This window comes from Rhinopithecus roxellana, chromosome 3, assembly GCF_007565055.1.
Source record: "Rhinopithecus roxellana isolate Shanxi Qingling chromosome 3, ASM756505v1, whole genome shotgun sequence".
Classification (NCBI taxonomy): Eukaryota; Metazoa; Chordata; class Mammalia; order Primates; family Cercopithecidae; genus Rhinopithecus; species Rhinopithecus roxellana.
The window spans coordinates 9,321,967-9,342,890 of NC_044551.1; the positions used below are offsets into that span (position 1 = coordinate 9,321,967).

General features: G+C 39.7%; 1 protein-coding gene across 3 annotated transcripts in view; it reads right to left on the minus strand.

The window, feature by feature from the left end:
- Positions 1 to 15,256, minus strand: part of DDX4 (DEAD-box helicase 4) — a 79,113-nt gene extending 63,857 nt beyond the window's left edge. For 2 of the 3 annotated variants that reach the window (XM_010386466.1, XM_010386467.1), the window contains exons 1-3: positions 15,172 to 15,256; positions 14,260 to 14,342; positions 7,024 to 7,084 (exon numbers count right to left, since the gene is read on the minus strand). In XM_010386466.1, coding sequence (XP_010384768.1) covers positions 7,024 to 7,084; positions 14,260 to 14,328 — 130 coding nt within the window. In that variant the 5' untranslated portion in view covers positions 14,329 to 14,342; positions 15,172 to 15,256. The remainder of the gene's footprint in view (positions 1 to 7,023; positions 7,085 to 14,259; positions 14,343 to 15,171) is intronic. The other variant, XM_010386465.2, reaches the window with a different exon arrangement.
- Between the last annotated feature and the right edge of the window lie 5,668 nt (positions 15,257 to 20,924).

Here is a 20,924-nt window from a genome sequence, read left to right on the forward strand (position 1 = left end):
GGGAATATCACACATCCACGAATAACCTACAACTACTTCTAATAACTTGGAGAAAACCTCAACAAAAAAAGAACATAATGTATGATGCCATTTTATATGACTGCCATTTATAGGGAAAACTGATCTATGCTGTTAGAAATCAGAATAGTAGTCACCTCTGGACAGAAGGACAGTGCCTGGAAGAAAAAGGAAGGCTTCAAGGGTGCTGTTAATATGCTGTTTTTCTTGATCTGAGTGCTGGCTTTCAGGGAGTGCTCAGCTTGTGATAATTTAGTGAGCTGGACATTTATGCTGTGTATCTTACTGAAATACATATTGAATCTATGTGTACACTATGCTTCAATAAAGTTGAAAATAAAAAAAAGAATCTGCCCTGGCCTAGACAGTTTTATGAACAAATTCTATACAACTTGTAAAAAAAAGGTAATTTTCACATTCCAGAGCTTATTGGAAAACATGAAAAGCTTGAAACCAAAATCAAGTGAGGACAACATGACAGAAGAAAACTATACACCAATCTTACATTAATTCAGAAGTGCTAACTAAAATATCTAATTTCATCCAATACTACAATAAAAGAGCCATGTAAGGCTTAGCCCAGGAATAAAAAGTTCATTTAAAAATTCATTTACTACATTAACAGACATAAGGGAGAAATAATAGAAACCAGTAATTCTAAAAAGCCATTTGATAACATTCAACTGCCATTCCTGAACAAAACAAATATTCAAGTAGAAATGAAAAGAAATTCTCTTGGCATGATAAAAAAAAAAAAAAAAAAAAAAAAAAAAAAAACAACTAGTAGCCTAATGCAAACATCATAATTATAAAAATTTGGGAGCATTCCCAATGAAGTGAGGAAAAGCCTAGATGTTTGTTATTTCTAGTACTCGTTAATGAGCTGTAGATTTTATCCAATGCTTTAAGACAACAAAGAACAAAATCATTTAAGAGATGAAATTTGCATCACACATCAACAAGGAAAAGACAGGATGCTTAGATGGTGCTGGAAAAACTAGGTTGCTATGTGGAGAGAAATAAAATTGGATCCCTGTTTCTCACCATATTGAAAAAAAGGGATTCAATGGTACATTTAAAAATTGTTAAGATGGTAAATTTTGTATTATGTCTAGTTTACCACAGTTCACAAATAAAACTCCTCAATAACTAGAGGCCCATGGCCAGGGCTGACCAGAAAAACTTTAATGTCAAAGATTCCTTTTTTGTGAGTCACTTAGGTATACTCATACTACATACACTATGTCTTGATTTCACACTCAAAGATGGCCACCATGATTAAAAAAGGGTGAGTTCAGATGATTAAAAGCTCAATGTGAAAGGCAAAACTCTAAGGAAGATAATGTAGGAGGCTACCTTTTGACAGAGATGGGGAAGAGTTTCTTAAACTACAAAATCAAATTCAGAAGCAGAAATGTTATTTAATAACTTCAGAATTAAATTTTTGATTAATAAGGCATATCATGAACAAAGCTGATAGACAACAGAATGGAAGAAGATATTCAGTGTCTAAATCAGGAAAGAGCCTAAAATCTAGAATATTAACAATGCCTGCCAATCAACAATAGGAACAGCTAGCTCAATAGAAAAATAAACTAAAAATATGAACAAAAGTAGAGACTTACAGAAAAACAACATGTATATGAAGAGACAGTCAGATACATGCATATTAAAGCAATGACGCCGGGCATGGTGGCTCATGCCTATAATCCCAGCACTTTGGGAGGCCAAGGCAGGAGGATCACTTGCGCTCAGGAATTCAAGACCAGCCGGGGCAACATAGCAATACCTCATCTCTGCTAAAAATTTTAAAAATCAGCCAGGCATGGTGAGCAAGTCTGTAGTCCCAGCTACCCAGGAGACTGAGGCAGGAGGATTGCTTGAGCATGAGAGAGTGAAGCTACAATGAGCTATGATCACAGTACTGCACTCCAGCCTGGACAACAGAGCAATGCCCTGTTACAAAAAAAAAAAAAAAATTTTTTTTTTACTTTATACCCAAATGGACTGGCAAAAATTAATTAAAATTAAAAATGTCAAATGTTGGTGGGAATATAGGGACTATGAGAACCCTCACAACCTAATGACGGGAGTATAAACTTGTATAGCTATTCTGGAGAGCAATTTTTGAAATATTTAGACAAATTAAGTACATTACCCCTTTCCATAACCCTGTAATTCTACTCTTGAGTCCACTATTCAAAGTAATTCTCACTCTGGCCCATAAATAAACATATACAAGAATGCCCATCCTATGATAGCAGAGGGGAAGAGGAGGTAATCTCAGTGCCTATCACGGAGGGAGAATAGGGGTAGATAAAACTTGGTGATAAAAGTATATGAAATACCATGCAGTCATTAGAAATAAGGAAATCAATTATCAATGAGGAATATATCTTAAACAGTGACAAGGGGAAAAGTAAAAAAAAAAAAAAAAAAATCTTAGGCACAATAATTTTTCTAAGTTAAAAATACACACCAAAATATGCTCAGAAAAACACACATTTAAAAACATACACAGAGTAGCCATGTCCTCCACACTTCCCTTCTGTGCTGATGCTGCCCGGCTCATATCAGCCTCTAGCCTGCTTTCAAGTAGTTGTGGAGTTCCAGTGAAGAAATATTTGAGGTTAATGTGGAAACTACCAAACAATCTGTACTATCAAGATCATGTTGGAAGATGTGGGAATGAATGATTGAAGGAGATGATGACCCAGTTCCTCTACCAAATGTTAATGAAGCAATATTTTAAAAGGTCATTCAGTGGTGCACCCACCATAAAGATGACCCTCCCTCCTCCTCCTGAGAATACTGAGAAGAAAAGTGAGCAGATAAAAATCCTGTTTGGGATCAAGAATTCCTGAAAATTCACCAAGGAACTCTCTTTGAACTTACTCTAGCTGCAAGCTACTATCAAAGGTTTGTTACATGCAAGACTGCTGCCAGTAAGATCAAGGAGAAAACACCTGTGGACATTCCCAAGCCCTTCAATATCAAAACAACTTTACTGAAGGTGAGGAAGCCCACGTACACAGAACTAATGGTGTGAAGAAACACGAAATGTGCCTGACACTGTAAAGATTGTTCCAAATACTAGTTGCACTGCTGTAGAGTTTATAATTATTAATACAAAAAAAAGTAGACAAATACAACAGCAAATCGACTGCTTTAGCAGAATACTGTCATTGCATGTATAGTTTGAATACAGATTCCAAACCTAATGCTGAGTTTCTTCTAGTGTGATTAAAAGTTTTTTTCTTTTTTGCTCTGAATAAAACGGACTGTGGATTCTCTACGGAAACTAACATTTTGGTATTTCCCTCCTTTTTGTAAAGCAATTTCTGCCTAGTTTGTAATCCAGTTAACTTTAGTGGCCTTTTAAAAGTTAGCATTGCAAATAAAACAACTTGCAAAAAGTTTTCTGAAAAAAAAAAAAAGACACACACATACAAAATAATTGCTCCTTTGGGGAAGGGGAGGGCAAGAAACCCCTGAAACTTCCTCCCACAAACAGCTTGCTTCAAATCAAACATGAGTAATAAAGAAACAAGCAAAAGCAACACAGGAGCTGTACAATATAGTGAGGACAGAGAGGGAGGAAGGGAAGGCTGGAACTAGCATATACTTAAATCTCAGAGACTAGAGGATCCTGCTCTCCCAAACAAAACAGCCTGGTCCCGGCCCAATCACTTCACAGTAGAGTCCACCAGTGCATCCCTGCACAGAGTTGAGTTTCTAATCAGCATTTTAATGATCCACCCTCAAATACAACAAGGCAACTAAGGTTCAGCAGAATTTTTTTTTTAAGAGACAGGGTTTCACTCCATCAGCCTGGCTGGAGTGCAGTAGTGTGATCAATGCTCACTGTAACGTCAAAATTCTATGCTCAAGCAATCCTCTTACCTCAGCCTGTTGAGTAGCTGGGATTACAGGTGCACATCGCCATGCCCAGCTAATTAAAAAAAATTTTTTGTACAGACAGTGTCTCACTTTGTTTCCCAGGCTGGTCCTGAACTCCCGGCTTCAGGCACTTCTCCACCTCAGCCTCCCAAAGCAAAGGAATTACAGGCATAAGCCACTACAGCTCCTATTGACATTTTAAAGCCAAGTAATGTGAAATTGTTTTCACTTAATTTTGGAAATAATCAGATAATACCAGTTGTTTAGAAGGGTTTCCATGACTATTAAATAAAAGCAAGATATGATATAACAGGATTCCATTTCTATAAAATACAGAATGAAAAGAAGCATGTCTAAGTACAATTTTAAGAGCATGAAAAGGGTATGGAAGGTAAGCACGGGTAAGCAAAGGAAAGCAAGACAGGTATTTATAATAAAAGGAATATACATATTAATATATTATGCCAGTGGTATACTATCATGTATGTGGAGAATATACTCAGGAATCTAAAAAATCAGAGTCAACAGACATCAAATGGTGGCTAAATTTAGGGGCTAAGATTTCAGATTTTATTTATCCCTTTTTACTTTTTTTAAAACAATAAGCATATTTAGGTTTTGGCTTGGCATACATTCACTGGCCTGGTTTACATTTCTCTAGTAAGAAAATTTTCATTAAAAATAAAAAAATTATGAAGAACTACAAAAAGTACTTGTTATCTAGAAGGTAAGCAGGCAATCAATATTTTTCATTAGTGATTTTCATTAGTGATTTCATTTCAATAGCCTAAACATTCATAGGTCTAATGCTAAAAAAAACTTAGCTTTTAGTTGGTGGTTATTTCAGTCTAGTTATTGAAAATTCCAATACAAAACAGTGTTATGCTTTAATATACTATAGATCTAAGCTTTCACTCCTTTACAAATAATGGCTTCTGTTTGTACCTCAAAAAACCAGGTTTCTCCTAGCGATCTATGCAAATAGACATGTTAAGAGGCATCGATTACGTTTACCCATTTGTCTTTCTGGAATACTCTAAGTACACACAGAGTTTATATGGTAGAAGCAAAATTAGCCCTTTGCTGGGGTTTCAGCAGGCAGGATTCCAAGAACTTCTGAGAATCTGAATATTTCTGTATCAAACCACTGTGTTTAAATGTTTATAAAAGATAAATATGTTTTGAAAATAGCAAAGGCATCTCTTTTAAACTTAACTTTTGTCAAGATATTTACCCTGAACTTAAGAAAGATCCTCATGAGAATTAGATTTGCTTTAACCTGATAAACTAACTCTCAAAGTATCCTCACATTTTGGAAACTACCTCACCACAGGTGCTTTCCAACATAGGCCAGGTTTCAGTGAACATGCAGCTCCCTTGACCATAAAATGTTTTACCTCATCTGCTAATTTTTGATAAGAGAAATGATAAAACTACTATCTGATGCCACCAGGCCCTCTTCCTTTTATGCTAGTCAGCCTTAAAAATAGTAGTAACTCAATTTAGAGACTCATAGTAAAGTCAATTACTCGAATTCACCGAAAGTAGATGGTGGTTGCCAGGATCAGGGGAGAGGAGGAAATGGGGAGTTATCTTTCATTGGGTACGGAGTTCCAGTTTGGGAACACAAGAAAGTCCTGGGGGTGGATGGTGGATGATGGTTACAGAGTAATGTGACTGTACCGAATGCTGCTGAACTGTACACATTAAAATGGTAAATCTTACGTTATGTATACTTCATCATAATTTTTTAAATGCTTTTGTCTTGTTTTGTTTTCAGAGACAGGGTCTCACTCCATTGCCCAGGGAAGAGTGCAGTGGCATGATCATAGTTCACTATAGCCTTGAACTCCTGCGCTCAAGCAATCCTCAACCTGCCAAGTAGTTAGGACTACAGGCACAGGCCACCATGACCAGCTAATTTTTAATTTTTTTTTTTTTTGGAGACAGAGTCTCACTCTATCGCAAGGCTGGAGTACAGTGGCACAATCTCGACTCACTGAAACCTCCGCCTCCTGGGTTCAAGCGATTCTCCTGCCTCAGCCTCCCAAGAAGCTGGGACTACAGGCATGCAGCACCACACCCAGCTAATTTTTGTATTTTTAGTAGAGACAGGGTTTCACCATGTTGGCCAGGATGGTCTTGATCTCTTGACCTGATCCACCTGCCTCAGCCTCCCAGAGTTTTGGGATTACAGGCGTGAGCCACCAGGCCCGGCCTAAATTTTTTGTAGATATAGACTCCAACTATGTTGCCCAAGCTGGTCTCAAATGATCTCAAATGACCATTTGATCTCCAGGCCTCAAATGGTCTTCCTACTTCAGCTTACCAAAGTGTTGGGATTACAGGCATGAGCCACTGAGCCTGATCAAAATTATTTTAATGCAGTAACAATCGCATTTCATCCTGCTTTGGACTTCAACAATGTGAAAAACTACTGCTGTGAGCTCAATTTCCCAGCCTAGTCCTACCACTTCCACCCATCTTCCCATCTACATCCACTCTGTAAAACAGAGTTGGACAATCCAAGGGGAAAAATGATGGTGGGAGGGGCAACCAAAGTGAAAACAAGTTCACAGTGGGGTTGGGAGGAGGGTGCATGAGGAAGGATATGGGTTCCTTTACCTTGACACTTGTTTCTATTGTTCTCCTAAGACCTTTCCCAAATTAGTTTTCTGATCCCAAAGAAACTCATAATATCCTGATGGTATGGCAGATTTGGCTTAAACAATTATTATCGTGACAGGTCATCACCATTGTAACCTGCTTCAACAACCTTATAGTCCTATATTCTACTCCCTTATGTCAGGAACCCTGATGATGATGATACCCTAGCAGCCTGGAAGCTGAATGTGCAACTTCCAAGTTGGGCAAACGTTTTATAGTAACCCATTAAATCAAATAATACAGTCTATACTTTCCCCTCTCTCAATTCCTCTAACTAGAAGTACCCCCATTCCACAATATCCAAATCAGAAGGAACTTTCACTAAGAAATTTTTTAAAACACCCTCTACAAGATGTCTACTAGTCTGCTGCTCTTCATTCATTAGATGAAACCCTTAAACTAAAAAGGGTTTTACCGTTTTCCAAACATAACACATACCTGATGATGAAGTTGGAGTCCTGTTAAAATTGTCTCCATTTTCTCCAGAAGAATACCTATCCTGTAAGAAGGAAGAAAGAAAAGACTAGTTTCCTACTTTGAATACAAATGTGTCATTTATTTCACAAATACTAGAAAATTGTAACAATTGGGCTTTGTTCAGAACAAAATAATGACATACTGTAAGGTTTTCTAAATCACTGGATGTTCCTTTACTAATTATTCCAAGACATCTTCACTTTAACATTGTATATATAGTACTAATATATATCACTAGAACAGTGGTCAGAAAACTACAGCCACAGACCAAATCTGGTGGGCCACCTGATTCTGTAAACAGTATTGGAGCATTACAACAGCAAAGTTGTGACAGACAAGTAAGGCCTATAAGGTCTAAATTATTTATTATCTGGCCCTTTATAGAAAGGGTTTGCTGACACCTGACTTAAAATAAAAGTTTAGTCATTTAAGTCACCCATATTCCTGAAAAGTACAATCAGGATGGGTGTGGTGGCTCTCGCATGTAATCCCAGCACTGTGGGAGGCTGAGGCAGGAGGGTCACTTGAGCCCAGGAGTTCAAGACCAGCCTGGGCAACATGGCGAAACCCTAGCTCTACTAAAAATACAAAAAGTTAGCCAGGTGTGGTGGCATGAGCCTGTAGCCCCAGCTACTTGGGAGGCTGAGGTGGGAGGTTCACTTGTGCCTGTGAGGCAGAGGTTGAAGTGAGCCAAGATCACACCACTCATTTCAGCCGGGTAACAGAATAAGACCCTGTCTCAAAAAATAAAAATAGAAAAGAAAATATAATAAAATATCATTATAAATCTGACAAAGAAATACATGAATAAACCAACACTGGTCAATATACACTACTGGGTGCTGAGTTCCATATATTACAGTATATTCATCAATACTACAGAGTATTAGTGATTTAACACTAATCTTTGTTCTAGAAAAGTACTACAGAAATTTTTAAAACCTCTACTGCATTTATAGTGAAACCAATTAATGGTACTCTCATGTTTTAAAAAGGAATTCACTGGCCGGGCTCAGTGGCTCACACCTGTACTTTGGGAGGCCGAGGTGGGCGGATCACCTGAGGTCAGCAGTTCAAGACCAGCCTGACCAACATGGAGAAACCTCCACCTCTACTAAAAATACAAAATTAGCCGGGCATGGTGGCGGGCACCTGTAATCCCAGCTACTCAGGAGGCTGAGGCAGAAGAATCGCTTGAACCCAGGAGGCAGAGGTTGTGGTGAGCCAAGATCGTGCCACTGCACTCTAGCCTGGGCAACAAGAGCAAAACACTGTCTCACACCGTCTCAAAAAAAAAAAAAAAAAAAGATTCACTGTAAAGTACATTCACTTATGGACTGAAAACAATTTATATATGCAACCTGCCACTGCACTACAACTACAATGAAAAGGTATATCCTCAGCTATTAGCATCAGAATATTCATGGTTAATTTTAATCAAATTTGCCACAGCAGTAGCTGAAGACTGTCTTTGCTCTGAAATACTAACTGTTCCACTTTCCCTACTTTAGGCTAAAGAAAATTATTTACTATTAACACACAAGCATTACATTAGCAGTGGTCGAATTACTGCTGGATTTAGAAAATTCAACTTGTTATAAAATCAATAGCTGAATGCAGGTTAATTTTGGAAACTTCCAACATTTCTCTGGACAGCTCTAGATTAAGGACAATTTGAGTAAATTTTTTTCTCACTTCTAACTCTTAGGGTGTCAATCCACAGCTTTACTCCTTCTCACATAAACTTCCTTTAATTATGGCAAAAGTTCAGAATAGAGCTCTGAAATTCTTGCACATGACAATCAGAATTTAATAATTTCAGAATGAAAGGAAATCTACAGATGATCTCTTAATCAACTGACTATATTACAACAGTTAAAATGTTCCTTCAAATAAGTTCTTTTAACTAAATCCCAAACCTAGAGAGAATGCACCAAGGTAGGCATCTTTAGGTAACATCTATTTGCTACAATTTCTTTCACAAAGACACTGACTTTTAAAACTACTTTAAAAAAGCTCAAGAGTCGTCCAAACATTTTTCTGAGTCATCATGAAGAGCACAAAGACAACAACATACTTGAAATGCCTTGGGGTTTTGGTAATTGCTACAGTAAAAAAAAAAAAAAAGTTCCAGTTTATTACTACCGCAGACATTAAAACAAGAACAATTATTCAATATTTTATATTCAAAATCTGAAGACTTTTTTCTTGTTTGCAATGCTCAACGTACTAGAGTGAATAGAGCCAAAAAAACAAAAACAAAAAAAAAGACTGGTTTTACAAGTGTTAGAAAACACTCTTACACTAAAGAACTGAAACACTTATTGTTACTCTTCAAGCTATGGAACTTAATATCCCACATACATCCAACTTACAAATTCCAAGATGAATTTTGAAAAAAGACATCAAAAATAATTTCCAACAGAATTTTATCATGAAAAACCTTAAGCAGCTGGGCGCGGTGGCTCACACCTGTAATTCCAAAACTTTGGGAGGCCGAGGCAACCAGATCACCTGAAGTCAGGAGTTCAAGACCAGGCTGTCCAACATGGTGTAATCCCATCTCTACTAAAAATACAAAAATTAACCAGGCATGGTGGCGGGCGCCTGTAATCCCAGCGACTCAGGAGACTGAGGCAGGAGAATCGCTTGAACCCAGGAGGTGGAGGTTGCAGAGAGCCGAGACTTGCACCACTGCACTCCAGCCTGGGTGACAGAAACTGTCTCTTTTTCAAAAAAAAAAAAAAAAAAAAGAAAGAAAGAAAGGAGAAAAAGGAGAAAAGGGGTCACAGCAGATGAAATTAAGTTAAAAGATTTTGAGATGAGATTACCCTGGATTATCAGCATGAGTCCTAATTGCCATCACAAGTGTCCTTATAACAGAGAGGTAGAGGGAGATAACACAAAGACCCACAAAGGAGGCGGCAATGTGAAGACAGAGCCAAGAGATACGCAGCCACAAGCCAAGGAATGCCTATAGCCACTAGAAGCTAGAAGAAGCAAAGATTCTGTCCAAGAACCTCCAGAGAAAGGGCAACCCTGCTGACACCTTGATTTTTAACTTCAGGCTTCCAGAACTATAAGAATAAATTTATGTTGCTTTAAGTTACCCAGTTTGTGTTAATTTGTTATAGCAGCCACAGAAAATTAATACATTGGCCTTCTTATTGCCCTAATACCCCAAGGTTGTTCCCTCCTCCTTCTCAAAGGTTCCTTGAGAACCTTTGCACATGATGTCCTGCTGGGACTCCTTTAAGTCTCAGGCTCATGAGTCACTGTCTCAGAGAAGCCTTCCCTCTCCAACTAAATCCATCCCACACCAGTCTCACACACACATTTCTCTAATTTTTATAGTACTTTTCACTATAATTATTTGGTTTTCAAACACGCTTATTCTGTCTTCTCCAGTAAAATACAATGTAACAGCAAATACCTTATGTTCACCACTATCTCTCCATCACCTACTAGAACTCAAAGATATGCTGAATGAATCATAGGTCTTGTCATTAGCTTACCTCTTAAAATACTTAGCTGTAAACCATTATTATCTCTCAAACCACCCAAAGGCACCAATTTAGATATTTCAAATGTTTAACACATAAGGGTTCTCATATGCAGCTACAAATAAAAAGGGCATTTTGATGAACACATTTTTTTCACCAGTATTCTTATTTTCAATTTTGGCATATCATAATACGTTTATTTTCTAATCTCAACAATTATTACTAACATTGCTACTGCTGCTTAATAAAATTATAATTGTGGATGGTCTAATTACTCAATTACTGTTTCCACTTTAACCACAAGAGATTTTGCCTTCTGAAATGTGCCACAAAAATGGCAAATAGATCTGACAGAAGTGATCACTATACTGGCTTACTTTCATGGTCAGTTAACAAGAAGCCTTACAGCTAGTAAGTAAGCAACGGAATTATCTAATACACTCACCATACCCATCCATTCTAACACTCACCCCAATAAGCCTGCAAGCAATGCGCAAATGCCTAACTGTTGAGCTTTCTGGACTATATAATTGCCAGATTATCAAATCTTTCTTAACTTCACATCTTTCGCTATTCTATCCCCAGGTGGTACAATCACTTTAAAATCTAGAATTGAGAAGTTCTACCTAAAATTCTATCAGTTCTACTAGAACAATGACATATTATTTCAAAATTATATAAGCGTATGTCAATATTAAGTCTCCAAATAAAGTTCCTGAGAAGCACTCAGAAAAGGATCATCACAGACAAAACCGCTATAAATTTAAAAGAGAAGGCCAGCTTTTTCTTGAAAACCAAATTCAGTTAGAAAAACAAATCAAAATGGTATATTTAAAAGAAATGGAATAAAAGACTGTAGATTTCTTCTACATAAAGATGTAAGGTATTCATCTCTAGTTTCTGCATTTTTTTTTTTTTTTTTTTTTTTTTTTTTGAGACAGAGTCTTGCTCCATTGCCTAGGCTGGAGTGCAGCTACCCAGTCTCAGCTCACTGCAATCTCTACCTTCCGATTTCAAGCGATTCTCCTGCCTCAGCCTCCTGAGTAGCTGAGGCTACTGGCGCGTGCCACCACGCCCAGCTAATTTTTTGTATTTTTAGTAGAGAAGGGGTTTTGCTGCATTGGCCCGGCTGGTCTTGAACTCCTGGCCTCAAGTGATCTGGCTGTCTCAGCCTCCCAAAGTGCTGGGATTACAGGCATGAGCCACTGCACGTGCCCATCTCTGCACTTTTTATTCAACCTAGGAAGGCAAATAAAGATCCTGAATGCACCATGTTCTTTTGAGTCAACTAAGCCCAAGAACTAATGGCACAACCAGCACAACACCAGGTGTTAAGTTCGCAGACAAATGCAAAAGATATACTACAAATTCACCCAACACAAATGTATTAAGCATCATAAGGTAGACTTGTCAACATATTCAATTTAGTCTTCCCAATGTGAAGAAACTATGTTATTGAATAGCATAAAAATCCCAAAAAGGTAAATCTGAAAGATTTGACAGTCATCCTTAATTTCAGAAACCCAATGCAATAAATATGCACAACATGCTACAGTGCAGCGTGCTGCTTAAACACTTCATGAAGACAAAACTTTATTCCCCCTGGCTATTAAAACCAGGGGGAATAAAGTATGTATCTGTGAATTAAACTTTGTATTATAACAAATCTATTGAGAACAAGGAGGTAAAAGAACTATAAAAACTGTCCTCTGAACAAGTAATTCCATTTTTGAAAAAAATTACCAAATTAAAACAAATAAGATGTAAACATTAATGACAATACCAGAGTGAGAAGTTAACACCACTGAAATTCCTACAGAAGTTGTAATACGGAATAGTTAGTGCTGAGGTGTGAAAAAAGATGGATTCAAAAGTTACTATCATATGGCTGGATGTGGTGGCCCATGCCTGTAATCCCGGCACTTTGGGAGGCCAAAGTGGGAGGATCACCTGAGGTCAAGAGTTTGAGACCAGCCTGGCCAATATAGTGAAACCCTGCGTCTACTAAAAATACAAAAAAAAAAAAAAAAAAAAAAAAAAAAAAAATTAGCTGGGTGTGGTGGTACACACCTGTAGTCCCAGCTACTTGGGAGGCTGAGCCAGGAGAATCACTTGAACCTGGGAGGCAGAAGTTACAGCAAGCCGAGATGGCACCACTGCACTCCAGCCTGGGCAACAGAGTGAAACTCCATCTCAAAAAAAAAAAAGAAAAAAAATTACTGTTATATACTATCATCAAAACTATATAAAACATGTTTCGGCCAGGCATGGTGGCTCACGTCTGTAATCCCAGCACTTTGGAAGGCTGAGGTGAGTGAATCACCTGAGATCAGGAGTTCAAGACCAGGCTAGCCAACATGGTGAAACCCCATCTCTACTAAAAATATAAAAATTAGCTGAGCATGGTGGCATGCGCCTGTAGTCTCAGCTGAGCAAGGCTGAGGCAGGAGAATCGCTTGAACCCAGAAGGCAGAGGCGGCAGTGAGCCCAGATTGCACGACTGCACTCCAGCCTGGGTGACAGAGCAAGACTCTGTACCAAAAACAAACAAAAAATGTCTGGAAAAAACAGAAGAAACTTGACTAAAAAATTTAACAGGAGTGCTTGTCTAGTGGGCAAGATTTGTAGGTGACTTTCTCCTCTTTTCCCAAAACTATAATATTTTTATGATGAGAAGAGAACTATAAAAAGATAACATAGTCCAGGTGCAATGGCTCGCGCCTGTAATCCCAACACTTTGAGAATTTTGCCTGAACTCAGGAGTTGGAGACCAGCCTGGGCAATACAGTGAGACTTCATCTCTACAAAAATTTTTAAAAATTAAAAAAAAAAGGTAATATGTTATTTCTTTAAAAAAGTTCCAAGACAAGAAACATGATAAATTTATATTAGCATTTTGGGTATTTTAATATAAACATCACATATAGATCAAATTCAACTAAGACAAAAGATTGCATATTTTATATTTTTGTCTAAAATAAGAACTTCCACTAAGGCAAAACTTGAAATCAAAGTGTCAGAACTGACATACACTCAAACTGGAAATTCTGAAGGGGGAAAAAAAAAATCAACTTGTAGAGACATCATCAAGTAAGTAACACATGCAAAAATAATCTCTTATCTTTTAAAGTACCTTTATTAATCTTTTTAAAGCCAATTTCCAAGTCAGAACTGAAGCCCAAAAAGTTTACCCCACTGTCCCCTGCTAAATTACAACGTAACTCCCCAAATGCCATTAAGAAAAAAGATCTGAAGATTCATAAAAACTGACGTTACCAACTCAATCAGCCTAGTATTATTTATTCTGAGAGCCCTCCTTGCACAAAATCAATTTTCAGAATTCAAAATATCTCCCAAAACGTAATTATTGTTTTCAATTTTCCATACAAGGGTCTTTCACTGATACCAACCACATTTGTCCAAGTTTGCTTTCACCTGAAGAAGTCCTAAATCATTGAGATTTAAATTAGGTCATTAATATTGTTACATCTATTTTAGTTTTTAATTATCAAATTGCCTCAAGCTATTGTATCCTATACGAGGCGTAGCTTGCCTCTTACTCCCCATATAATAGTTAATAACAATCACATGGAGATAAACACTGGCACAGACTGTATAATTTAGAACTCTCACCACAGTGATTTTCAACTTTGATAAAATCCATAGCACTTAACTCAACTTTAAATGTTATTACCTTCTCAAATATGGGAACATAGGAAGACATATGAGGGTTGATTTCTGCTTCCCAATCTTCATCTCCCATGGTGGCTTCAAGTTCTATTCAGAAAAAAAAAATGCATATTTGGACTCAGATCAGAATCATAACTTTAAAAGTATAAACTCATTGTTTCACATACACCTCTCGAAACTACCCAACTAGGTGCTGATACCCCAGAAGCTTTTTCCAAAGAAGGAATTAGGTCTCTTCTTATCTAAAGGTGGCATTTATCTCCTTTTTTATCTTTAAAAACTAGTTGAACCTCTTACCTAGTCATTCTAGCAATCACCATGTCCCCAGCGAGACTTAGGCTTTTCCCAAAAATCTGTTCATAGAATTTATCTCCTCCCTCAAAGAGTCCCCAAACGACTTACTGAATATTAAGGGAGAGGAACATTTTTTCAGAAACTACTTAAGATTTCTCCCTTCCCAAGATTAACATCTAAGGTGGACAGGATGTTTGCTTTGGGGTGTTTCTGGTGTGCGCGGGGGCAGGGGTAAGGGAGTTGGCGGGGAGGTGGCAATTGGGTGAAGAGGGAGGCCTTGGATTTTAGTGGGGAAGGGAAGAAGGGTAGGGTCGCCCAAATCCTGCCGACAAAGGACAACCAGCTTCAACTAGAAGGGTTTGTACACAAATGGTACTAGGACCATCTCTGTTCAGACAAAACGCAGTGTAGAGGCCGGGAAGAAGGCCCCTTTGCCTCCTCTGCAGGCCGCAAGCCCAGACTTTGGGCACCCATAAGACTCTTGAGACCCTGAGGCAGAAAGACTCCGAAGGACGGCTTCGAAACCCCGCCTACCCCATCCACTCTTTGACCAAAGACCGGTTACTGGGGAGGCCGTACGACCGAATTCAGGCCAGTTCCCGCAGAACGGCAGCTCACTCACCTCCCCGCTGTTTCCTCTCCCAAGTCCTCGCAGGCGCCCACGCGGCTTAAACGGCTGCACGTGCAAGACGCCCACTGCGTCAGGTGCGTGCTCCAACAACAAATGGCGTCTGTTGACGATTGGCTGGTGCCTAGCGCCACCAGCAAATCATCGCTCAGATGTCCAGTGGCGTCCCGCCTCCACTTCTAGCCTGCGCATTCCCTAAACGCTAGCGTTCGGGTACCTATGGCGACGCTCTGGCCTCCTCGCCAAATGGTCTTTTGGGCCTGCGGGTACAAGGCTGGCGGAGGGCCCACTCGTGTCCACGTTCTCTGGTGGGGTCCTTATTCTGGAGACGCTCTGGATTTTCCTTGTGCAAGCTCCACAAGCTAAAGATGTCCACCTGCCTTTTTTCTAACAAAAAATGATAGTAAAAGGGGAAAGGGGTAATGCCCTCCCTACTCGGCCTCTTCGGTGCTCTCTCCCATTTTACCCATCGCAGTCCCTGGGCAGTTGGCCCCTCGGGTTCTGCATTTCAGAGGCTCGCTTCACATCCGGGGATTCCAGGTGCCTCAAAGTGGAGCTGAGGCCCATGGACGAGGTGCATTCCCTTTTCCTTCCAGTAAGGGGGGCAGGGATGAGACTCCGTCCAGCTGGTACCCCAGGAAGTTGTAAAGAAAGTTAGACTCGGCTGGGCATGGTGGCTCACGCCTGTAATCCCAGCACTTTGGGAGGCCGAGGCGGGCAGATCACATGAGGCTATGAGTTCGAGACCAGCCTGGCCAAAATGGCGAAACCCCGTCTCTACTAAAATTACAAATAGCCGGGTGTGGTGGCGGGCGCCTGTAGTCCCAGTTACTCAGGAGGCTGAGGCAGGAGAATCGCTTGAACCTGGGAGGCAGAGGTTGCAATGAGCAGAGATCATGCCATTGCTCTCTACTTGGGCGACGGAGTGAGACAGAAAAAAAAAAGCCTGTAAGAGTTGGAGGGGTCCACCACTTTGGAAGGAAACAGGCTCTGCTCCAGAAGAAGGGAGGAAATTTGTGCTAGCATAGGTCATTCATCAAGGCTTGGATTTGTGGTCCACCTGTTTACATTCCTTCAAGCATTAGCCAAAGTGGCCAAGGGTTATTTTGATACTTCATGCTGCCTTCAATCAGATTTTCTTGTTTTGTCCCCAGCCCCCAACCCCAAAGCAGATAAAATCCCTCAGTATTTTCCCCAGCCCTTCAAAAAGCGTGACCATGGGCTGTTTTAAAAGTGTAGTTCTCAGAGGCCGGGCGCGATGGCTCATGCCTGTAATCCAGCACTTTGGGAGGCTGAGGCAGGCAGATCACGAGGTCAGGCGATGGAGACCATCCTGACTAACACGGCGAAACCCCATCTCTACTAAAAATATAAAAAATTAGCCAGGCGTGGTGGCGGGCGCCTGTAGTCCCAGCTACTCGGGAGGCTGAGGCAGGAGAATGGCGTGAACCCGGGAGGCGGAGCTTGCAGTGAGCCGAGATCGTGCCACTGCACTCCAGCCTAGGTGACAGAGCAAGACTCCGTCTCAAAAAAAAAAAAAGGTGTAGTTCTCATTTTTGTTGTTGTTTCTGTCATTTTCCCTTCTCTGAATCTTTGAAGAAATTCCTATCTCATTCAGGAACATAAATAGCAACACAGTTGGATACTGGTACATAAAGGATGAAGCACTTAATAGGCTCAGGCTTGGTTCATACTTTTTATCTCTATACTTTTTATCTCTAGAACCATCACCACCAAGTATGTCAGGATTTATCTAGTTAGCAATAAACTTTGTCAGATTATTCTCAAGGTGATTAAAATGAATTTATTTATTTATTTATTTATTTTTGAGACAAGGTCTCACTCTGTCACCCAGAGGGGAGTGCACTGGCATGATCACAGCTTACCGCAACCTCAACCTCCTGTGCTCAAGTGATCCTCCCACCTCAGCCTCCCAAATAGCTGGGACTACAGGGGCGAGCCACCATGCCCAGCTAATTAAAAAAAAAAAAAAAAATTTGTAGAGAAAGAGTCTCTCTGTGTTGCCCAGGTTGGTCTCCAATTCCTGGCCTCAAGTGAGCCTTCTGCCTCAGCCTCCCAGAGTGCTGGGATTACAGCCATAAGCTGCCACACCCAACCTTAAAAGATTATATTTAGGCCGGGCGCGGTGGCTCACGCCTGTAATCCCAGCACTTTGGGAGGCCAAGGCGGGTGGATCACAAGGTCAGGAGATCGAGACCATCCTGGCTAAGACGGTGAAACCCCGTCTCTGCTAAAAATACAAAAAATTAGCCGGGCGCGTTGGCAGGCGCCTGTAGTCCCAGCTACTTGGGAGGCTGAGACAGGAGAATGGCGTGAACCCAGGAGGCGGAGCTTGCAGTGAGCCAAGATCACGCCACTGCACTCCAGCCTGGGTGATGAGCAAGACTCCATCTCAAAAAAAAAAAAAAAAAAAAAAAAAAAAGATTATATTTAGGCTGGGCACAGTGGCTCACGCCTGTAATCCCAGCACTTTGGGAGGCGGAGGCGGGTGGATCACGAGGTCAGGAGATCAAGACCATCCTGGCTAACACGGTGCAACCCTGTCTCTACTAAAAATACAAAAAATTAGCCGGGCGTGGTGCCAAGCGCCCTTGGGAGGCTGAGGCAGGAGAATCACTTGTTCAAACCCGGGAGGCGGAGGTTGCAGTGAGCGGAGATCGCGAGACTAGGCAAAAAAAAAAAAAAAAAAAATTATATTTAACAAAGGTCAAACCAAAATACAGTTCGATATAATTCATTTTAAATAATTTCCATTTTTAAACCAAATTTTCACATCACATACCCTCGAGGCATGGTGGAGGAGAGCAACCAATCTTCAAGGTTCTGAATTTGTATTCAGGTCCTCTAAGGTATTTTAATTCCATTCAAATTAGAGATTGTTCTTACAAAATTTTTAATTCTATGGGAAAACATTTACTAAGCAGAAAAAGCAAGATATAAAATCATGTAGAGAGAATGACAACTAGGGTTTTTTTTTCAAGTATGGAAAACTTGGGCAAATTTTCTAAAATGAAGACATTTTTTAAAAACAGCGAACATTCTCTGCTGTTCACTCACTTGGAGAGTACAGATTCTTGTTGCTCTCAGGTATTGCAATAAAATGACTCTTAATGAAAAAGTCTGCATGTATAATGTGTGAGAGGAATCCTTGGTTAAGAAAAAGTGAATTCTGATGAGAAATGAAGTTCAATAGCATAAATAAGCAGTGGATAAAAATAATATAATTTAAATATTGACCATGAATAGTGAAAAAAGATAGTTTTGTAAAGATTTGCTTCTTCATGTGTGTTCCAAGAAAGTGAAGCTAATATTCTATTTTCTGATTCCCCCTTATGGATCTTAAGTTAGTGTTAGTGATGTTCTGTAACATAGAGAAAAGGTAGGAATTCACTTAGTTGCAAAATAAGCCTTAAATGAGCACCTACTGTACACCAGGTACCAGGCTAGGTGTTAAGTAAAATTGGCCCATATCTCAAGGAACATTCTAGTGGAAAGAATGGCAGTGGCAACTGGAATTTAAAATCTTAAGACTGCTGTGTCTAATGATTAACTAGAAAGCTTAGGTGAAAAAAACTTTATTGTATACAGTTCCTCCAAATTCTCTAAATCCCATAATTAGAAGGATTGATTAAAGCAAGACAATTTCCTCAAAGAAGTCTCAGTTTTAAATCAAAGTTTGTAGTTAAGACCCTTCACACTTTTGAAACACTAAATTCTCAAAGTTAATACAAATAAAGAGAACTGATATTTTAGTCTTTTTATCTTTTCAGCATTATCTTCATCTTATTCAAATAATGATTTTTTATTGATGTGGATTGTGCCTAGTGCCATGTCAACACTGTTAAAAATTATTTTAATCCACCAGTAGGCCAAAATTGATCACCTCAAATGGTAGAGTATACGTTCATTCTTAGGTACTATAAATATTTGAGAATAGTTAGAAAATATTCAAGAATATTAGGTACACAAATATTTGAGAATCTCATACTATGCAAAAAATCACAAATACTAAAGATAAAATATGAAATACAGTAGGTTGGAGGCCGGGCATGGTGGCTCATACCTATAATCCTAGCACTTTGGGAGGCTGAGGTGGGTGGATCACTTGAGGTCAGGAGTTCAAGACCAGCCTGGCCAACATGATGAAACCCTGCCTCTACTAAAAATACAAAAATTAGCTGGGCGTGCTGGCGGTCATCTGTAATCCTGGCAACTTGGGAGGCTGAGGCATGAGAATCACTTGAACCCGGGAGGCATAGGTTGCAGTGAGCCAAGATTGCACCACTGCACTCCAGCCTGGGCAACAGAGCGAGACCCCATCTAAAAAAATTAAAATAGAATAAAATACTGTAGGTTGGAGCCCTGTAAAATCAACACAAAATGGAGGGGATGGGTACAATGATGCTAGTACACACCTGAGGAAGAAATTCAACAGAGAGAGGTGTTCAGCATACCAACCAGGATTCAGAGAAACTTCTGTATTTTATTTTTCCAGTAATGGCTAGGGCAATATTTACTAAGGTGTGGTATACATACCACTGAGTTTAAGCAGTTCATGGACATTTTCATTTTGATAGTGATTTTAATGTTTATATATATATATATATATATTTTTTTTTTTTTTTTTTTTTTTTTTTTTTGAGACAGAGTCTCGCTCTGTCTCCCAGGCTGGAGTGCAGTGGCCGGATCTCAGCTCACTGCAAGCTCCGCCTCCCGGGTTTAGGCCATTCTCCTGCCTCAACCTCCTGAGTAGCTGGGACGACAGGCGCCCGCTACCTCGCCCGGCTAGTTTTTTGTATTTTTCAGTCGAGACGGGGTTTCACCGTGTTAGCCAGGATGGTCTCGATCTCCTGACCTCGTGATCTGCCCATCTCGGCCTCCCAAAGTACTGGGATTACAGGCTTGAGCCACCGTGCCCGGCCTATATTTATTGTAATATGTGTTAGAAAACTAGCACTGCAAATATGATTTCAGAAATATAATTGCTTAGACTGAAGCTAAAGTAAATGTTTTGTTTTTAAAACTTATTAAATTAAGAAAACTAAGGGCCGGGCGCAGTGGTTCACGCATGTAATCCCAGCACGTTGGGAGGCTGAGGTGGGTGGATCACGAGGTCAGGATATCGAGACTGTCCTGGCTAACACGGTGAAACCCCGTCTCTACTAAAAATACAAAAATGGTAAAATCATGAAGGTGGTATTCAAATGACTGAAGCTTGGGAAACACTGGTGCAAATTTAAAAGACTAAATCTGGGGGCTGGCCACTAGAGAAGTGTTCTCTATTATGAGTAAAGATATTTCATCAGCACCTGTTCTGATTCCATGCTTACCTAGCAACTTCTTGACTAATCACTCAACTTCCCTAGTGATTGGATACTGGGAAAGGAGGTGCCATAAATAAGACATACAAGCCTTACTTGCTCCTTATTATGAATTAATACATTGAAATTCTGGTTTAGAAATCAGTCTTGTTTGAGCTTAACTAGTGTTCCTGAGAGGTCCTGTTTGCAATCAACCAGCCTTCCTAGATGACATAACACAATCTGTGGCACCTAAACTCTGTTATCAGTGTGTTTAATGAGAGCTTAAAGTAAGTGAAGGATAAAAGTCAAATACTGTGTCAGGTTACCTTGGACAATACTTCCTTAGACTAAGGGGTCTTATTGGCCCTTTGTCACAGAACAGTAGTTTACCAGTGAACTATGGAATTTAGTGAAGAGTCACTA